General features: G+C 44.2%; 1 protein-coding gene across 2 annotated transcripts in view; it reads right to left on the reverse strand.

Moving 5' to 3' along the window:
* LOC119654390 (CDK5 and ABL1 enzyme substrate 2) overlaps positions 1-16,686 on the reverse strand; it is an 86,778-nt gene extending 70,092 nt beyond the window's left edge. For both annotated transcript variants that reach the window (XM_038059764.1, XM_038059763.1), the window contains exon 1: positions 15,602-16,686. In XM_038059764.1, coding sequence (XP_037915692.1) covers positions 15,602-16,011 — 410 coding nt within the window. In that variant the 5' untranslated portion in view covers positions 16,012-16,686. The remainder of the gene's footprint in view (positions 1-15,601) is intronic.
* Positions 16,687-17,157: the final 471 nt, after the last annotated feature.

Here is a 17,157-nt window from a genome sequence, read left to right on the forward strand (position 1 = left end):
CGCGTCGACTGAGGTGGACGCCCTAGCATTTCTCCGAGGCTTGTGACTCAATCCGATCATCATGTTTGTAACGACATTCTATGCATTTTCTTGGTCTACCTGTCGCGGGGCCTGTCACCAAGAGAGATCAGGTAGGATTCAGCATAGTAGAATAACTCCAACTATACTCTATTCATCTCTTTCCCTGATCTCAGCATTTTATTTTTGTTTTACTGAGGATAGTATAGAGGACGTTGCCTCAAACCCTCCTCCTTTACCTGAGCTTGGGACCAGCATACTATGTTAATAGCATGTCGGAGTGCTGTATAAATGAAAAATAATTTTCAGTTCGCTGGATTGCATTTCAGTTTCATTTTATGTTGGGGAACATCAGATGTGAAGCGAGGGGGGCCATTGAAAGGGATTGAGTGCGTTACGGTTTTACGTGTCAGTATGGACTTCTTTTTTTTCACTAAAGAATTTAACGCAAATTAAAAGTAAAAAAATTTGTTTAGTTTTCCCACACTGGAGAGTGTGCAGTTGGTAAAGGTTGTACCTTCGTCCACTTGTATTATATTTGAAGTGCTATTCTATGCCCAGGATAATCTCCTTCGGTTCCGTCTAGAACCAAAACAGTAGGCGTTCGACGGAAGTTTACCTTCAATTCCTTCCTAATCCCATGTGTATTTACTTAGGACAGCCACAAGTAACGCAACCTAGCTACCTGCGCATTGATTGCAGAAATCACCAGCACGGAAGGACTCGCGAAGAACCGGCTAGTCCCGATAACCCCATGCAATTATGTTACTAGTTAGACTGTCTCGGAACTACCCACTTTGTCCTGATAGTCACTGAAAATTTGGGTTTTTTGACGTGTATCGTGCTGAATTCAAATTTTTAAAGAATTCAAGATGCGCATAAACTAGAAAGTTAAAGAAATATTGAAGCAGCCTGCGAGAGTGTAACCATAGCGTTACAGAATAAATTTCTAAGTTTAGCAAGTTTAGGTGGATTCAAGATTTAATATTTTTTTTCTTTCATTTGATTATTGAACATTTTCGACTCATTAGCTGTAGTAGTAATTAAGGAAACTTATTAGGAAAAGAAAATGTGATCACCAGAGCTCTGGGTGAGGTATTCATTTTATATTTATTTTTATTTTTTATTACTTACTTTTTTCGGAGAGATCTCTCTCAGTTTTATTTATCTATTTATCACTTCTTCCCTTTTCCTCCGTGACCCCCATAAAATTATCAATACAAATAAATACATCCTCCAAAATCATGGCCTGAAGATGTCAAGAAAAAGGAGGAACATCTGAGAATTGAGGATGTGATCCGTTGTGAATCCTCCTTTTCGATCGCGGCACAAAGGTTCGGAGTTTTAGGGCTCCACGCGCGCGGTCGAGCCCTCTTTTTTAATTTTTCAAGTTTGGTTCGCGTGTGTTTGTTTTGTTAGGTGCAACCGAATCCCTGCATATGGCTGCCATTTACCACTAAATGGAGCCTAGCGCGTCAACCAAGCTTTAATGGCAGCATTCTCTTCTTTAGCTTTTCCAGAAATGGGGGATTAGAATAACTGATCACTACACAGATCACTGTCCTCTACGAAATCATCTGCACACAAAGGGTATCTATATTAAAGACTCATTAAGTAGACTTTGGAATGAAGAGGAGGATGTAACCTTCCACATTTTATTCGACTGTTCCGCGTCCTCGCGATGGAATCACATACCACCAGGCCTCGATTAGGTGTACCTAGTGAATTTTCTCCTTAGGCTCGCAATTAGAGTGAGACTTTTCACATAAGTTAACTTTACATACGTACAATAGCTAACATGTCGCAGTATGGGTCAACAAAAACCGACCCGACACCACGACCACGGTTGACGAAAAGTGGGATCCCGATTGTTGATATCCCTGGACCGCAGTGCTTCGGTGGCAGACAATTTGATCGCCATGGCATGTAATACTACAAGTTATTTGGAGTTTGAGAAGGAGGTGTTCAAGTGAAGCAAGACCTTGCCAAGAACACCACTCAAGAAGGCAAAAATGATGGGTTGAAAGGAGATCGCTGCCCGACTAAGGCGGTTTTGACAACCACCGCATTTGTCCAAGAGCAATGTCTACAGAAGGTACTCCGAGACCAAAAAATTGACCCATTGAGAAGAAGCGCCTCAATTCCTTGATCTTCACCAATGCCAGATGGCAAAAAATAAAACGCAGGAAAGCGCGTTAAAAGCAATGAGTAAAGGTGCGTTTAGAGGGAGTAATCCGGCTTAGACTCATAGAGAACAGAGATCTGACACGGAGAAACTACCGTTTAAGTAGCTTGGAGCAAAAATAATTGTCCAAGTTCCAACAGTGTCACAGCCTTCCCAACTGACACCGAACCATACTGTTAGCGAATTGCCAGCAGATAAAAGGGTCCGAGAGAAAGACGGTAATCTTCTAGGGAATCAGCAGGCGCCTAAAAGAAAAAAAGTACACTAGCGATTCCGAAGAATGGAACTAAAAGCACCGAAGGTAAAAAACCTGTGCCCGAAGTGCAGTATCAGCAACCGGAGGAAAACCTGAGGCGAACGAAAATAATGAATGGTTAGAGGTCGTTAATAAAAAGGCGTAAGGAACAAAAGTACCAATTCGCCTAGAGGTAATTATTATATCCAGTAAGAGCAATTTGTCGTACGCGGAGATTCTAAAAAAGTGAAGTATGATCCTGACCTAAAAGATCTGGGTGGAAATGTCAGCAAGATCCGGAGGACTCAGAAAGACGCTCTCCTGTTTCAGCTGAAAAAATGCAGCTTGTGCAAAATCGAAGGCTTTCGCACCCAAGTCAAAAACTCGCTCGGGGAGAGTGTTAAAGTTCGAGCCCAAAAGCATGAAATCTACAGTGCCTCATGTTCGGACACTTCGCGAAGGTATACCCCAGCGGCATTGATTGATCCAATGTGTGGGGAGAAAGGACATATTGCCAAAGAATGCAATAGGGACCCCAAATGCCTATTATATGAAGAAAACAAAGGAAGGGATAACCAGAACTCAGAATTCATGAAGGCGTTGATTGCAATGAAAAAATGAGGTTTATTCAAGTAAACCTTAATAATTGCAGGGTCGCTCAGGACTTACTTGAGCAGACCACTTATAAATCTCAGATAGAAATTGCCATCATAAGTGAACCCTAAAGAGCCGTGATGGTGATGTATGGGTCACAGACTCGACTGGTGGAGTGGGGAGCGTTCGAGTGGGAAAACAGAGAGAGCAGCACCACCGAATTCTATTAGAGGCTTTTATCCAGTTGGATTTAGTTTTGGCCAATGAAAGTCGGGGGGTCTTCCTTAATCCTAGACCTGACCTTTGTCAGCCCTACACTGATACGTGGTATGTCCTGGCACGTTAGCGAGGACTACATCAACAGCGATCACCAGGCAATCATTTTTGAACTGAGGAGGGAGCCACCGGCTAGGAACATTGAAGCATTGGAGGAGGGAAGCTTCTTGGAAGTGTGGCTAGGCTAGCTCTCCATGCTACACAATGTATCGCCAAGGCACGTGACGCGTCCATTCCCCAGTAAAAGACCAAGTTACTGGTGGAACAGTGAATTGGCCAGCCTTCGATCAGCCTGCCACTGAGCCAAACGAGCGGCTCAGAGGGCGATAGGTAGGAGTGATCAGGGATAAAAGGAGCCTGTTTACAAGGTAGCTTAAGCTTGTCATCCAGCGGAGCAAGAGGCAATGTTTTAAAGAACTCTGACCGGAAGTGAATGAAGTGGGGGAAAGCGTATAGAGTTGCGGCGAGACGGTTGAGGGGCCGGTTATCCCACAGATCACGTGCCCTACTTTCTTGTTGGAAATCACCGATGCGTTATTCCGTCAGCAAGAGAGGGGCATTGACATATTTCAGATATCTTTGAATGTGATGGCAATTCCTGCAGTAGCCACGGATGAGCTGTTGCAGGTCTGCAGCATAACGAAAAGAAAAGCTCCGGGCATGGACGGCATTCCGAAAATCTAGACTGGAAGTATTCGTAGCGTGCATGTCTGAAGGGATGTTTTCTACAGCATGGAAGCGGCAGAAGCTGGTACTACTGCCTAAGGCTGGTAAATCATGGGGAAAATGTTGGAGCGAGTAATTTACAACAGACTACTCCGATTACTGCATGCATTTAGTTCGGCCAATTGGAACCTTATAGGGTGGTGGTCTTGCCTTATGCCACCTCTATTTGGGGAAAGGCATTTTTCACATTATGTAATGCGCATAAGCTGAGTGTAGTATTTTTGGAAGACAGCGCTAAGGGTGTGTTTTGCCTTCAGAACCGCCTAGATAAGACTGCAATCGTCACCTCCGGAATGATGCCAATTGACATCTTGGCAGATGGGGTGTCGAATATATACAATCTGAAGTCTATCTTTCCTTTGTCGCAGACGACCAACACCGAACGGGAGATCCAGATTGTTTTTAGGGATATCAAATTGGTGGATTTCGGGATGTCTGCAGTTCCTTACTGAGACAGGTCTAGACCAGATACGGGTTGTTGCACCGTTGATGATGATGAGGTTCCTTGGTTCCTTGTATGCAGATGTACTGTATACCGTGTTTGATGAGGTATCCAAGGGATGGAATGGCAAATTAAGTACTGGTAGACCATAAGCGGTCCTTGGAAGCTACGTTCAAGCCTTTTGATTCTTACGCCCGTTGGCGTGTCGGATTTGAAACTTATTTGGAGACCCATTAATATTGGCTTCTGATTGTATTGAGAGAGCAGGCACTTTGGATCGATTGAAAACACCAAAAGGGGACCTAAAATTGGCTAATTACACTGATATAGACTATCTTCCGTGTAGACCATTGGACTGCTGTCTCTCCTTGTTTCCCGATTCCATCAGTATCACTGGCTAAACAACGCTAAGGTAGATTGTGAATGTGAGAATGTCGTTGATGTGGCAATCGTAAAGAGTACTAGCTATGGAACGCCAGACATGCAGGTTCCCTAATGCATGAAGCAATTCCATAGAGAAATTCGCCATTGGTCGAGAGTATCGATGCGAGATACTTAAATCGCTTAGTTTCGTGCAATTATGTAATTTCCAACAGCAATTTTGTTAAGTTGAGTTGATTATAAGTGTGAAAATGTTTCCTGGTGTGAATGCTACCAAAGTACTGGGGTCATGTGATAGCAGAGTTAGTGGTCTCGATTGCAGAGCAGTCTCTAATTTCATTGGGATCATCGTTAATTCCTCATAAATGAAAGACTTCTGCTCCACTCTCATCAAAAAATATCGGTTTGCGAATATGATGGTAGCTTCTCTGTCAATAATGAAAAGATGTAAGTTGGCAAAGTTTGCATACGTATCACTATCATTTTGATGCTGTCAAAATCCCTTATCGACTGCAAACGAATGCTGTCCAAATTCTCCGTAGAGTTTACGTTACGATCACAATAATACTTCTAGATCATTTCCTGGCAATAGAATCTCATAGGATATAATCTATCCTTCGTCTGGAAACTTGCGATCAGGCTGGTATCAAAACTCAACGCCAAGTATATAAGAAGGCGTTTGGCGGCTGCCGTAATTAGTATCGATTGTTGCAACGATTTGTTTCCGATCTGGCCCTGCCTTAGTGAGGATTTCCAGACGTGCAGATATCTCGATTTTGTGCTGAGATCCGCTGATTCGATATCGCCCATGGGAGCCTATTGGACCGGATTTTATTCACGACCAAAAGGTCAAAAATTCAGAGGATTCTTCGTTCGAAATGGGCTAAGAGTTCGCAATTTTTCTTGTTAGGAATCTAAGCCTCTATATTCCCTCGCAAAATAAGACCTTTCATTCTATGTTGAGACGTTCCGAGCGGAAAAGTCTGGTGTTTACTGATAAAAACGTACGAAAGTACAAATTTCCATTACTTACTCGAAAGAGAAATCCCTTTTGGAATCTCACCCCATAATCACGCTTAAAAATGGAATCTTCCATTGGACTCGTGTAAAGACAGGGCTGTTGGCATCCTTATTTGTTCAAACGTTTGGTAACTCTATTTTAAAATTTGAATGGAGCTGTTTTTTTCTGTTTTTTTTTTTGTTTTTGTTGTCCTATCAAAAGCTACCGAAAGCAAGTCGTCCAATAAAGCTTCCCCACATCTATTGAGGTGATCAAGCAAACCACGTCCAAAATCAGCTTGTCGGTCAGAACGGCATCACCACCTTCGCCGAGAAGTTCGGAGAGAAGTGCCTTGGATAGAATTGTAATGTCATCAGCGTTGAAATTAAAGCTTAAAATCGGCCTGAACCTCCAAGTGGATGATCGACTTTAAAACCTCTGTAGCTCTACCCAGACTAACTTTTCGGTCGACAAAAATGGTCAAACTGATCCAGACAGACAGAGTCCGCCATCGAAGGGAACAATGGCTAAAACTAGAGAAGGAAATGCCGCAGCCCAACATTGGGATTAAAACTCTGTGCTCATGAAGTGCGAATAACATTTCATTAGCAAAACAAGTGTGATGTTCACCATTTCGACAATCGCAGATTGCTGGATCACAAAATACTGCATTTTCAATTAAGTCCTACGACGTATTTTAGCTTAATTTCTTAAGTGAACGAGCTCGCTGCCTCATTGGGGTTTATAGTATATACTATGCATAGTGTACCCTCCGTACCTACTCCTCGGGGCGAGTAGCTATCATTCAGCAATTCAGATCAAACAAGACCACGCGCAAGAAACGTTAGTGCCCAATCCATCATTAAAATTTCTTGCAATAATCTTTAATTTTCAAATATCTGAACAGATGCACACTAACCCTTCTCTCCCTTATGCATCCGAAGGTGCACAAACATGTGAAGGAATCATATTTCCATATGCCAACAGGATGTTACTAAACCATTGTGACACATTGGAAAGGAGTGACCAAACCAATCCATACAAGTATCTGCCAATGTCCGATATCCTAAATTCAGGACATGCAAACTTGTACATGGAGATACTTTGCCATGAGTCTGACTGATGTGATGTTACAAAATCCAATGGAGATCTGTAAACAGATGGCAGGAGCATTGGGATCACTCGGAAAAGGGCCAGTGGACACACGGGCTGATCCCTACTATCAAGGATTGGCTGGGGGGACAACATGGGGAGATTAATTATAATCTCATTCAGTTTCTGACGGGGAAAGAGGGGTATCGCCAGTACCTCTACAGGTTCAAATTGAACAATTCGCCCAAGTGGAGGAGTCGGGGGTGGTTTCAGTGGATAAAAATCCCACACTCTGGCGTGTCCAGTCCAAAGTCTTTTGAAGATTTCTACCTCCTTACAAAAAAAGGCAGACAGCTGGACAGTTAACCGACTTCAATAAGGCTTGGTTTTTCACAGAACCCTTAAAAAAAGAGACCAAGAAAAAAGTTGTTCAGGATGCCGAACGTAAGAACACAGAACTAACTGCAAAATAACAAGGAATAGGGAAAGAATTGTTTTTCGATCCCCTTTACTCTCCGAATCCGGTCACTGGTGATTACTATTCATTTGATGCCTTCAGAAAAGTAAGTTTTACTCGAATTAAAAAGTAAGAGGACGAATGAAGGCTAAATTTGTTGTATTTCTACGAAGGGCTTGAATATGTTAGGGAACCTATTTCTTGAAAGAAATTTTGTTAAAAAATCAAATAGATTTCTAACCAAAAAGGTGATTTCACATCGTCGATTTGAGGAATTTCCACTTCAATGTCAACTCAAAAACGCAGTTATCATCAAAGGTCATTGAATTGTTTATCGGAAATATCGGCAATTGCAAGTTGGTTCAAAATAGCTGCAGAAACGATGTTGAATTTTACACACCTCAACCTGATCGCTTCTTCGATAAGGAGCTATCTTCTAATAGAACAGTATGCGATCTTTGTGAAACGATGGAATTCAATGTCATCTGCAAACCATTCTTGTTTATATACTAAATTTAAAATTGGGTTCGACATTGGCGAACAAGGTCCTGTGCTTCCTGATTCATGCTGTCCTTTTTTCCCCAATTTTCAATAGACGCTCGAAATTCTAAGACCCCAAAAAATGGACCTTGATATACACACACTATAACCGAACCCTCTTATCAGTCTTGCACTTTTCTTTGTTTGGTGACTAGAAAAACGCACGGTAATAAAGTTGACATATATGAATTTTAAATGGTTCTAATCAAAATTGAAATGTTATCGATAAGCTCACAATCAAGATTTATGCGCAATTGTACAATCGAGTGTAGTTTTCGTAAACAACTTAACAGATGTGAACGCATTTAATGTCACGTGAAGGAGCCACATTAAGGGCCAACTGTTTGGTGTTTTCCAGATAAAGAAATATTTTAAGAACACTTTGATAAGGAGAAGGTAACGATAAGTTTGTTTGAATCGAAACTGTAATTGTGAGGAAGTTGAATAACGACATACTGATAACTTTCTGATGTAACCTAATCAAAAGATTTCATATTGAAAAAAATTTATCGGAAGGAGAATTTATCTGATGACTTCATCGTCTGATTTTATTCAAACTCCAGAGGTATTTGAGGTTCATATTAATAAAGTAATAAACTCCTTCGTAGCCAGTCTCAGCGGATAGCTTCAGTAGGTCCCCGCAGCGTCTCAAGGGAACTTCGTGGTCTTGCAAATTATTCACCGAAGAAGCTTTCACCACACCCGACAGTTAGATATAAAATGAACTAATAAAAATGAGAAGATGAAACAATTTAAATCCTGGAAAGATTAACCGGCGATTCAGTTTGTCTCCCACGTTCTCGCGGACTGTTCTTATTAGCGACTAAAAGACCAGCTCATAAAACGTCTGTCAGTAAATGAGACGGATAAAATTTATCACTTACTGACAGAGCTAACGCTAGGTGACCGTGCGCCAAGCCAGCTGCTGCGTGAAATGAGGCAGTTGGGTTTTGACAAAGTCGATACCGAGCTGTTACAGTCTTTGTGGCACACAGGCCATTCTAGCACATGCGGAGTCTGAGACTTTGGACATGTTAGCCGTCACCGCGGACAAAATTCATGAGGTCTACGTGCGACCCATTGTTGACGAAGTGTCTGGTGAGAACTCAAGCAGGTGGCTCAGCTGCAACAGATAATGGCAGCGTTACCAACCACCGTCTCTGAGTTGGCAGAGACTCTCTCGTGCCTTGCGTTCGGGAAATATGACTAGATCAGCCTCTGGAAATGGGCGATTGGATAGTAGGTTGTCGGGACCTTCGGCAAGTACCGGGGCATGTTGGTACCATCGTAATATTAGGTTGTTGCAAATGAAATGTCGGATTTTTCAATGAAGTGAAGTTAGTTATGATTTTAATGTTTAAAACTGCCGCAAGGTGACTCTGGTGGTATGGGATAATTGAGTATAAATAGTCGTTCGTTCGATCAAGGAGTCATTTCAGTTTCAATCGTCATTGAAGTTCCAAGTAAAACTCAAAGAAAAAAGCATGGAAGGGAGTCAAAAACGTATACTTTTTCTATATGAATTTAAACTTGGTCACAACGCAGCGGAGGCAACCAGAAACATTTGCAGAGCATTTGGAGCTGACGCAGCAAACGAACGAACGACACAGCGGTGGTTCGAAAAATTCCGATCAGGCGACATGACCCTCCAAAGTGAACCTCGTGGACACCCAGGACCATCGATCGACAACGACGAGTTGCGTTTGATAGTGGAATCTGATCCCCGATCATCGATTCGTGACATTGCAGACAAAATATGCGTACACTATTCAACAGTATCTCGGCACTTACAACAGCTTGGAAAGGTGAAGAAGCTTGATAAGTGGGTTCCGCATGAACTCAACGAGCAAAACATGGCGCTGCGAATGGAAATATCCAGTTCTCTACTCAACCGCAACAGGAACAATCCCTTTTTGCGCAGAATAGTGACATGCGATGAAAAGTGGATATTGTACGACAACCGTCGCAGATCAGCGCAATGGCTACATGCCGATCAGCCTCCACAACACATGCCAAAACCGAGCCTTCACCCGAAGAAGGTAATGGTAACTGTTTGGTGGTCTGCATCTGGAATTATTCATTATTCGTTTTTGGAGCGTGGTGAAACAATTAATGCAGAGAAATATTGTGCCCAACTTGATGAAATGCACGAGAAATTACGTGTTCAGCGGCCTAGATTGGTCAACAGAGATGGAGTGATACTGCTCCATGATAACGCCCGACTTCATGTTTCCAGAATGACGGTCCAAAAACTAAATGAATTACGATATGAGACTCGTCCTCATCCACCATATTCACCCGACCTCTCGCCAACCGACTACCACTTTTTTAAGCATTTGGATCACTTTTTGGCGGGGAAACAATTCAGCAATGAAGTAGCTGTCAAAAGTGCCTTTGAAGAATTTCTTAGCTCTAGAAACCCAGACTTTTACGAAACTGGAATAAATGCCCTTGTATCTCGTTGGGAGAAGTGCATTGAAGCTGCTGGTTCTTATTTTGACTAATAAAATTAATTTTCATAAAAGTTATAGTTTTTTGAAATTTTACTCAAATATCCGACATTTCATTTGCAACAACCTAATAATAATCGTTAGCGCAATAATCCAATTGGATCAGGGCCTTGAATTGTGTTAGTTGTTTGTGTTCATTCAAGTCTGTAACGGTCCACTACGGGATTACAGTACCATCCTAGGTTCGCTGAAAAAACAAAGAAATGTACCAACCCCTGCAATTTTGCACCGAGAAAAATCAAGACTTCCCGGGAGGCAGCACCACGTCGCCTCACAATTTACGACTCCTTGAGCCGCCTCAACTACCTGGTCCATACAGGTCCTGAAGTTTCGGTTCTTTCCGTATCCCAGCATTATAATTTAATACTGCAATCGTTAAAATTCACGGCAGCAAATTCTTCGTCGATCTTCACGTAAGGCTACAGGGAAGTAGGCTTGAGTTTAGGCGTTTTCTTAGCACTTCATTATCGCGGAGATCAGCATACCCATCTTAGGCGCGGATTTCTTGTGCCACATAACTGATCCCTCAATGACTCCATAACTTCCCTTAGGTTATCAGGAAAAATCTCATCCTGCTCACCCAACACTCTTTCCATTGTTTTTGAAGCCGTTGCCGACGTACGTATTCGTGCAATTCTTCAAAAATAGCCCGTTAAGAATGATGTTCAGCACCACATGAACACTACTGGCTCTCCGATATTTTCAAAGGTGCGCCCATTAGCAACGCAGAAGCTCGTAGTTGCGCGGAGGGAGTTCGAAAATGGCGAATGGAGACCTTGTGGCGACTACAGACGTCTAAATGCTTAGAGGATGCCAAATCGATACCTCATCAAGGATTTTGCGCACTCTATCACAAACTGCCGTGGACTTAGTTAAGGCATACCATCAAATTCCTGTAGATTCCGAAGACTTACCGAAAACAGCAATATACACATCTTTCGGACTCTTTGAGTTGACTAAGATGACTTTTGGACTATGCAACTATGTACTCTGTGCTGCGAAACCTCCACTTCTGTTTCGTATATTTGGATGATGTTCTGGTCGCGTTTTCCTCTGAGCCCGAGCATTTAGAGCATTTGGAACACCTCGAGTACATTTTCAACATGTCATTGAGGCCGGCCTAGTACTTAACGTTGAAAAGTACAAATCCCTACAATCGCAGCTTATATTCCTAGGCAACCTGATTATATCTGAAGGCATCCAACTTGGCCCAGTGTAAGCAGTGCAAGCAATTTTGGGCTTCCTGCTTCCGAAAACTGTTAAGGATTTAAGGAGGTGATTGGGCATGTTAAACTTCTATCGTCGGTTATTGCCGAAAGCGGCAACCATCAATCGATCCGTAATGCCTTCTTTCATCATCATCATCAACGGCGCAACAACCGGTATCCGGTCTAGGCCTGCCTTAAAAAGGAACTCCAGACATCCCGGTTTTGCGCCGAGGTCCACCAATTCGATATCCCTAAAAGCTGTCTGGCGTCCTGGCCCACGCCATCGCTCTTTAGTAATAGTCTTTTTCCGCACTTGTAGGAGACTGACCGATGGAGCCCTGAAACTCTTCAAACTTTTATCAAACAGAATTTTTCACACTTCACGAGGCGGAATCGAAAATTGTCCGTTCGCACGACAAGCTGGCTCTTGTGAGATGCCCGGGGAATTTTCGTTGTAACTTTCGGGTGTCGAGGACAGTAAATAGAAAAGTCGAGATTTTTTGATTATAATATTTTTTTAATGATCGCGCTGAAGTGTTCCGTGTCGCGGTTGGGAACAGAAGAGACCGACTTATTTCCATGCGGTCCTTACTGTCCCAACCAACGGCACTTTTTTACCGCTGGCTCTCCACTTCCCCGGTGCGTTCTGAAAACGCGTGAGTGGAGAGTTTCCACGTTCAGCGCCATCTACCCGTCCGCATCCGCAACATCCGAAATAAATTTCGAATGCTGCAGATCCTGCCGCGCCACAGCTCCATCTTAGGCAGGGTCTGCCTCGCCTTCTTTTCCTACCATAGATATTGCCCTTATAGACTTTCCGGGTGGGATCATCTTCATCCATACGGATTAAGTGACCCGCCCACCGTAACCTATTGAGCCGGATTTTATACACAACCGGACGGTCATGGTATCGCTCATAGATTTCGTCATTGTGTAGGCTACGGAATCGTCCATCGTCATGTAGGGGGCCAAAAATTCTTCGGAGGATTCTTCTCTCGAACGCGGCCAAGAGTTCGCAATTTTTCTTGCTAAGAACCCAAGTTTCCGAGGAATACATGAGGACTGGCAAGATCATAGTCTTGTACAGTAAGAGCTTTGACCCTATGGTGAGACGTTTCGAGCGGAACAGTCTTTGTAAGCTGAAGTAGGCTCTGTTGGCTGACAACAACCGTGCGCGGATTTCATCATCGTAGTTGTTATCGATTGTGATTTTCGACCCCAGATAGGATAAATTGTCAACGGTCTCAAAGTTGTATTCTCCTATCCTTATTCTTCTTCGTGTTTGACCAGTGCGGTTTGATGTTGTTGGTTGATTCGTCTTCGGTGCTGACGTTGCCACCATGTATTTTGTCTTGCCTTCATTGATGTGCAGCCCAAGATCTCGCGCCGCCTGCTCGATCTGGATGAAGGCAGTTTGAACGTCTCGGGTGGTTCTTCCCATGATGTCGATATCGTCAGCATAGGCCAGTAGTTGGGTGGACTTGAAGAGGATCGTACCTCTTGCATTCACCTCAGCATCACGGATCACCTTCTCGAGGGCCAGGTTAAAGAGGACGCATGATAGCGCATCCCCTTGTCGTAGACCGTTGTTGATGTCGAATGGTCTTGAGAGTGATCCTGCTGCTTTTATCTGGCCTCGCACATTGGTCAGGGTCAGCCTAGTCAGTCTTATTAATTTCGTCGGGATACCGAATTCTCTCATGGCCGTGTACAGTTTTACCCTGGCTATGCTATCATAGGCGGCTTTAAAGTCGATGAACAGATGGTGCAACTGTTGTCCATATTCCAACAGTTTTTCCATCGCCTGCCGCAGAGAGAAAATCTGATCTGTTGCTGATTTGCCTGGAGTGAAGCCTCTTTGGTATGGGCCAATCTTCTGGATCAAAAACTCTGCTGGATCAAAAACTCCCGTCTGATTGTGTGGTTCACAGAGGCTGTTCAGGTGTTTGTGATGACCAAACAACAGCTGGTGGATTCTCAATTCTGGCATTCCCTCAGCAAGATGCTCCCCTAGCCGTATTCCTCGATGCTTCAGACGTTGCCGTAGGTGCTGCTCTTCACCAAAAAGTGAATCAAATCGAGCAGCCGTTGAGCTTCTTCTCCAAACAGGTTAATCCCGTTCAACGGAACCTCAGCATTTATGATTGTGAGTTATTTGCAGCGTATCTCGCAATTAAATATTTCTGATATTCCCTTGAAGGCACTTTTGCTTTGGAACAAAAGCCCGTTTAAGCGTACCCTCGCCAACTTCGGCGCTTGAGCATTATTAGCCAGTACACTTCCAACATTCAATACGTGTCTGGAAAAGATAATGTGGTTGCTGACGCTTTGTCACGTGTTGCAAAGGTCAAGATCTTCGTCACCGTCGTTTCCGATTTCCGGCCATCGCCGGGGCGTAGAAAGAAAACGAAGTGTTTCAGAGCTTGTGGACCAATTTCAAAGTTCCTATCTTCGGCTCAACATCCAGTATATACTGCGAGACCTCAGACAATTTTCGAAGGGAAGCATTCCACGCCGTTCACGATCAGACGCACCAAGACATTCGGACAACGAATCGGTTCGTTACCGGAAGGTATTTCTGGTCGTCCATGAATAAGCACGGTAATTCTTGGGCCAGGCAGTGCATCGCATGCCAGAAGTGCAAGACTACAATGCATGTGAGGAAAGAGGTAGGAGTGTTCCCTCGGTCCACCAAGCGTTTCCACACAATCCACCTCGATTAAATTGGCCTTTTGCTGAGACTCGCGCGGTTTCGAGTGTTGCCCCAAAATCATCGATAGGTTCACGCGGTGGCCTGACACGATACTTCTGAAAGACATTACGGCACAACCTTGTGCAGAGGCCCTCTGTCGAGAATGGATCCCACGCTTTGGTGTGCCGCCAATTATAATCACTGACCAGGGAATGCAGTTTGAGTCCTCTCTTTCCTCAGAGTCAGGCAAACTCCTCGGACCGAACAACCGAGTACCGCGTCCAAGGGAATCTTGAAAGGTGGTGCAGGACGCGGAAGGCTGCTATAACGACCCAAGATCATCCTTCTTGGTCGCAGGTCCTGCCACTCGTTCTACTTGGCCTCCGAACAACCAATCGCAAAGAATTTGCCGCAAGTCCCGCGGAACTGGTACACAGGGGGAATCTGAGACTCCCCAAAGAGCCTGTTCTCGACATCAGGTTGGGACACAACGTTCCCGGTCTGGTCCGTTTGCTCAAGGACGCGATGCCGATTCACCAACTACGCGAAAACCATGGCTGACGTGACCAGGGATCTCGAATCCTTTACGCATGTCCTATCTAGGACCTATGATTACCTGGCGACCTGGTCCTCGGCAAGAAAGACGGACTTGGAGAGACTGAATTGTTGTCTCCTACGGGAGGCCGTTCTGAGATTGAAGGCGCCTCCGAACCCTGGGGAGGTTGAATGCTATTCTCATATTCTGATGAGGACTGATGCCAACCAGAGGCCGCTACAGCCACCATACGAGGGTCCCTATAAGGTCCTCGAGCATGGGGAGCTCGTGTTCAGTTTGAACGTCGGTGGCAAGCTCAAGGCGGTCTTCTTAGACAGGCTGACGTCTTTCTTCCAGTAGGACACGTCATGCTATCGAGAAAATTGTTTTTTCCTCGAAGCAGTTGGTATCATGGCCTAATGTTGGAATTGTGCGCTTCCATCAAGAAGTGATGGCTGTAAATATCTGCTGACGACAAACCTCAGAAGCAAAATCGCCCTAGGCTTAAACACATTTCATTCTGTTATATTTGATATGATACCAGAAATGAAAGGTGGAATAACCTTTTTGCAGACAATTGGCATCGCACCTTCATGGTCAGCAATTTCATTTGGGTTTTGGGACACCCAATTCCTAAAAACAAACACTTCAACCCCAGAGAGCCATTGCTGACTTCCAGGTGCATAATAAACATCGATTTGTGCACATACCTGTCTCGTATCGGTCCGCCAATACCACCACCGCCGCCGCTGCTAATTTTCACGGGGATCTTGGCACTGTCCGAATCCGAACTCTCGGACAGTTTGTCAGGACTTTTTCCGACCGGTCTCTTGTTGACCCGTTTCTTGTGGTTATCCACCGCTATCAAGTGTGGACCCATATTCTCAATTTCACTAAAATTACCGTCAACATCATCCGTTTCAGCCATCTCAAGGCAATTATCGGTTCCGCAGCCTCCGATCGTGCCATTTTGGGTCTGTTGGGGCGGACAGTTGGAGCACAGTCCGATTGTGGTTCCGAGTTTGGTATCCCGATGCGTGCCATCCAAAGAAATATTCGATAGAAACGAGATCGCAGCCAATCTGCGCCTGTGTCTCGTCTTATTGAGGGAACTTGCCATTTAGGCCAGAGCGGCGAATTGTGGAAAATATGTTGGACACGAGTAGTTCCTGGTCTTCGCTTGCTTCCCAAGGATTTTCGTCTGTTCTCCCAGAATCAGCCAGCGAACCACCTCCCGCGCGGGTAACGTCTTCAAAATTCAGTCGCGACGGCCAACTGTTCAGCAGTCAAGCGGGGCTTGCAGTCGGGCGAGTGGTCGCGCAATGTGCGTAGATTTCAAAGATCTGGTTTTAACCGGAACAACTGAAAGGTGAAAAAAGCGAGTATCGTCCGTGAGCACGAGACACAATGCAAGCACTTCAGTGGACCATCATCAAATGGACTCAGCGGGACAAACTAAAATCTCTGTAGTAGTCATTTTTATCGATTTTTCGTGTCACTGGAAGCCGGCAAAGAAACAACAAACACACGACGGGGTCCTTTCTAGAAAATTTCCGCGAGCCGCAAGCAGCCACAACAACAAATATCACAATAATTTTAGACGAACCATTTTCGCGACGTTTTCAAGGCACTTGACGTAGACTATTGACACGATCAACTATCAAACGTGCAACGCTCAACCTGGCAACAGCAGATTCGCAAGATTGGTCAAACTATTCCACGGAAAAATCCATACACTAAGTGACCCGTTACGAGGAAAATCGCACAACAGCGACACTGAAAAGACCACGGTGAAGTGAGAAATGTCAGTGGAAAACTTCAAATTTATGACAATTTGCCAACGGAGGGGGCTGTGATGTCATCGACCAATCAGAATCGTAAACATTTGCAGACCGAGTTGAACAGACGGGCTGTTTGTTTACAAAAGGTCAATCCGTGTCTGTTCGCGAGATGGCGTTGGTAATTGTTTACAAAAGCATGTCCGACTGGTGTTTTGCGCGAGGATTGGTTTCTTCGGCGGAAGTTTCTTCACCTTTCGTGAGGGAACCATAAGATGGGTTGAATCTTAGATAATAAGAGGATTTGCTTGGATTTTGGTTTCGGCTTCTCAGCTGCTAACTCCCATCCCATGACTGCCACGTTGCCAGATGTAAGCCACTGACTAGGTCATTTCCTGCGAATTTTAATTTTCCAATCTGGGTTTTGGGGAAATGCAATGTTATGAACACATAAAACTGATTCAGATATATTCTACGAATTACCCGAA

This window comes from Hermetia illucens, chromosome 4, assembly GCF_905115235.1.
Source record: "Hermetia illucens chromosome 4, iHerIll2.2.curated.20191125, whole genome shotgun sequence".
NCBI classification, from domain to species: Eukaryota; Metazoa; Arthropoda; class Insecta; order Diptera; family Stratiomyidae; genus Hermetia; species Hermetia illucens.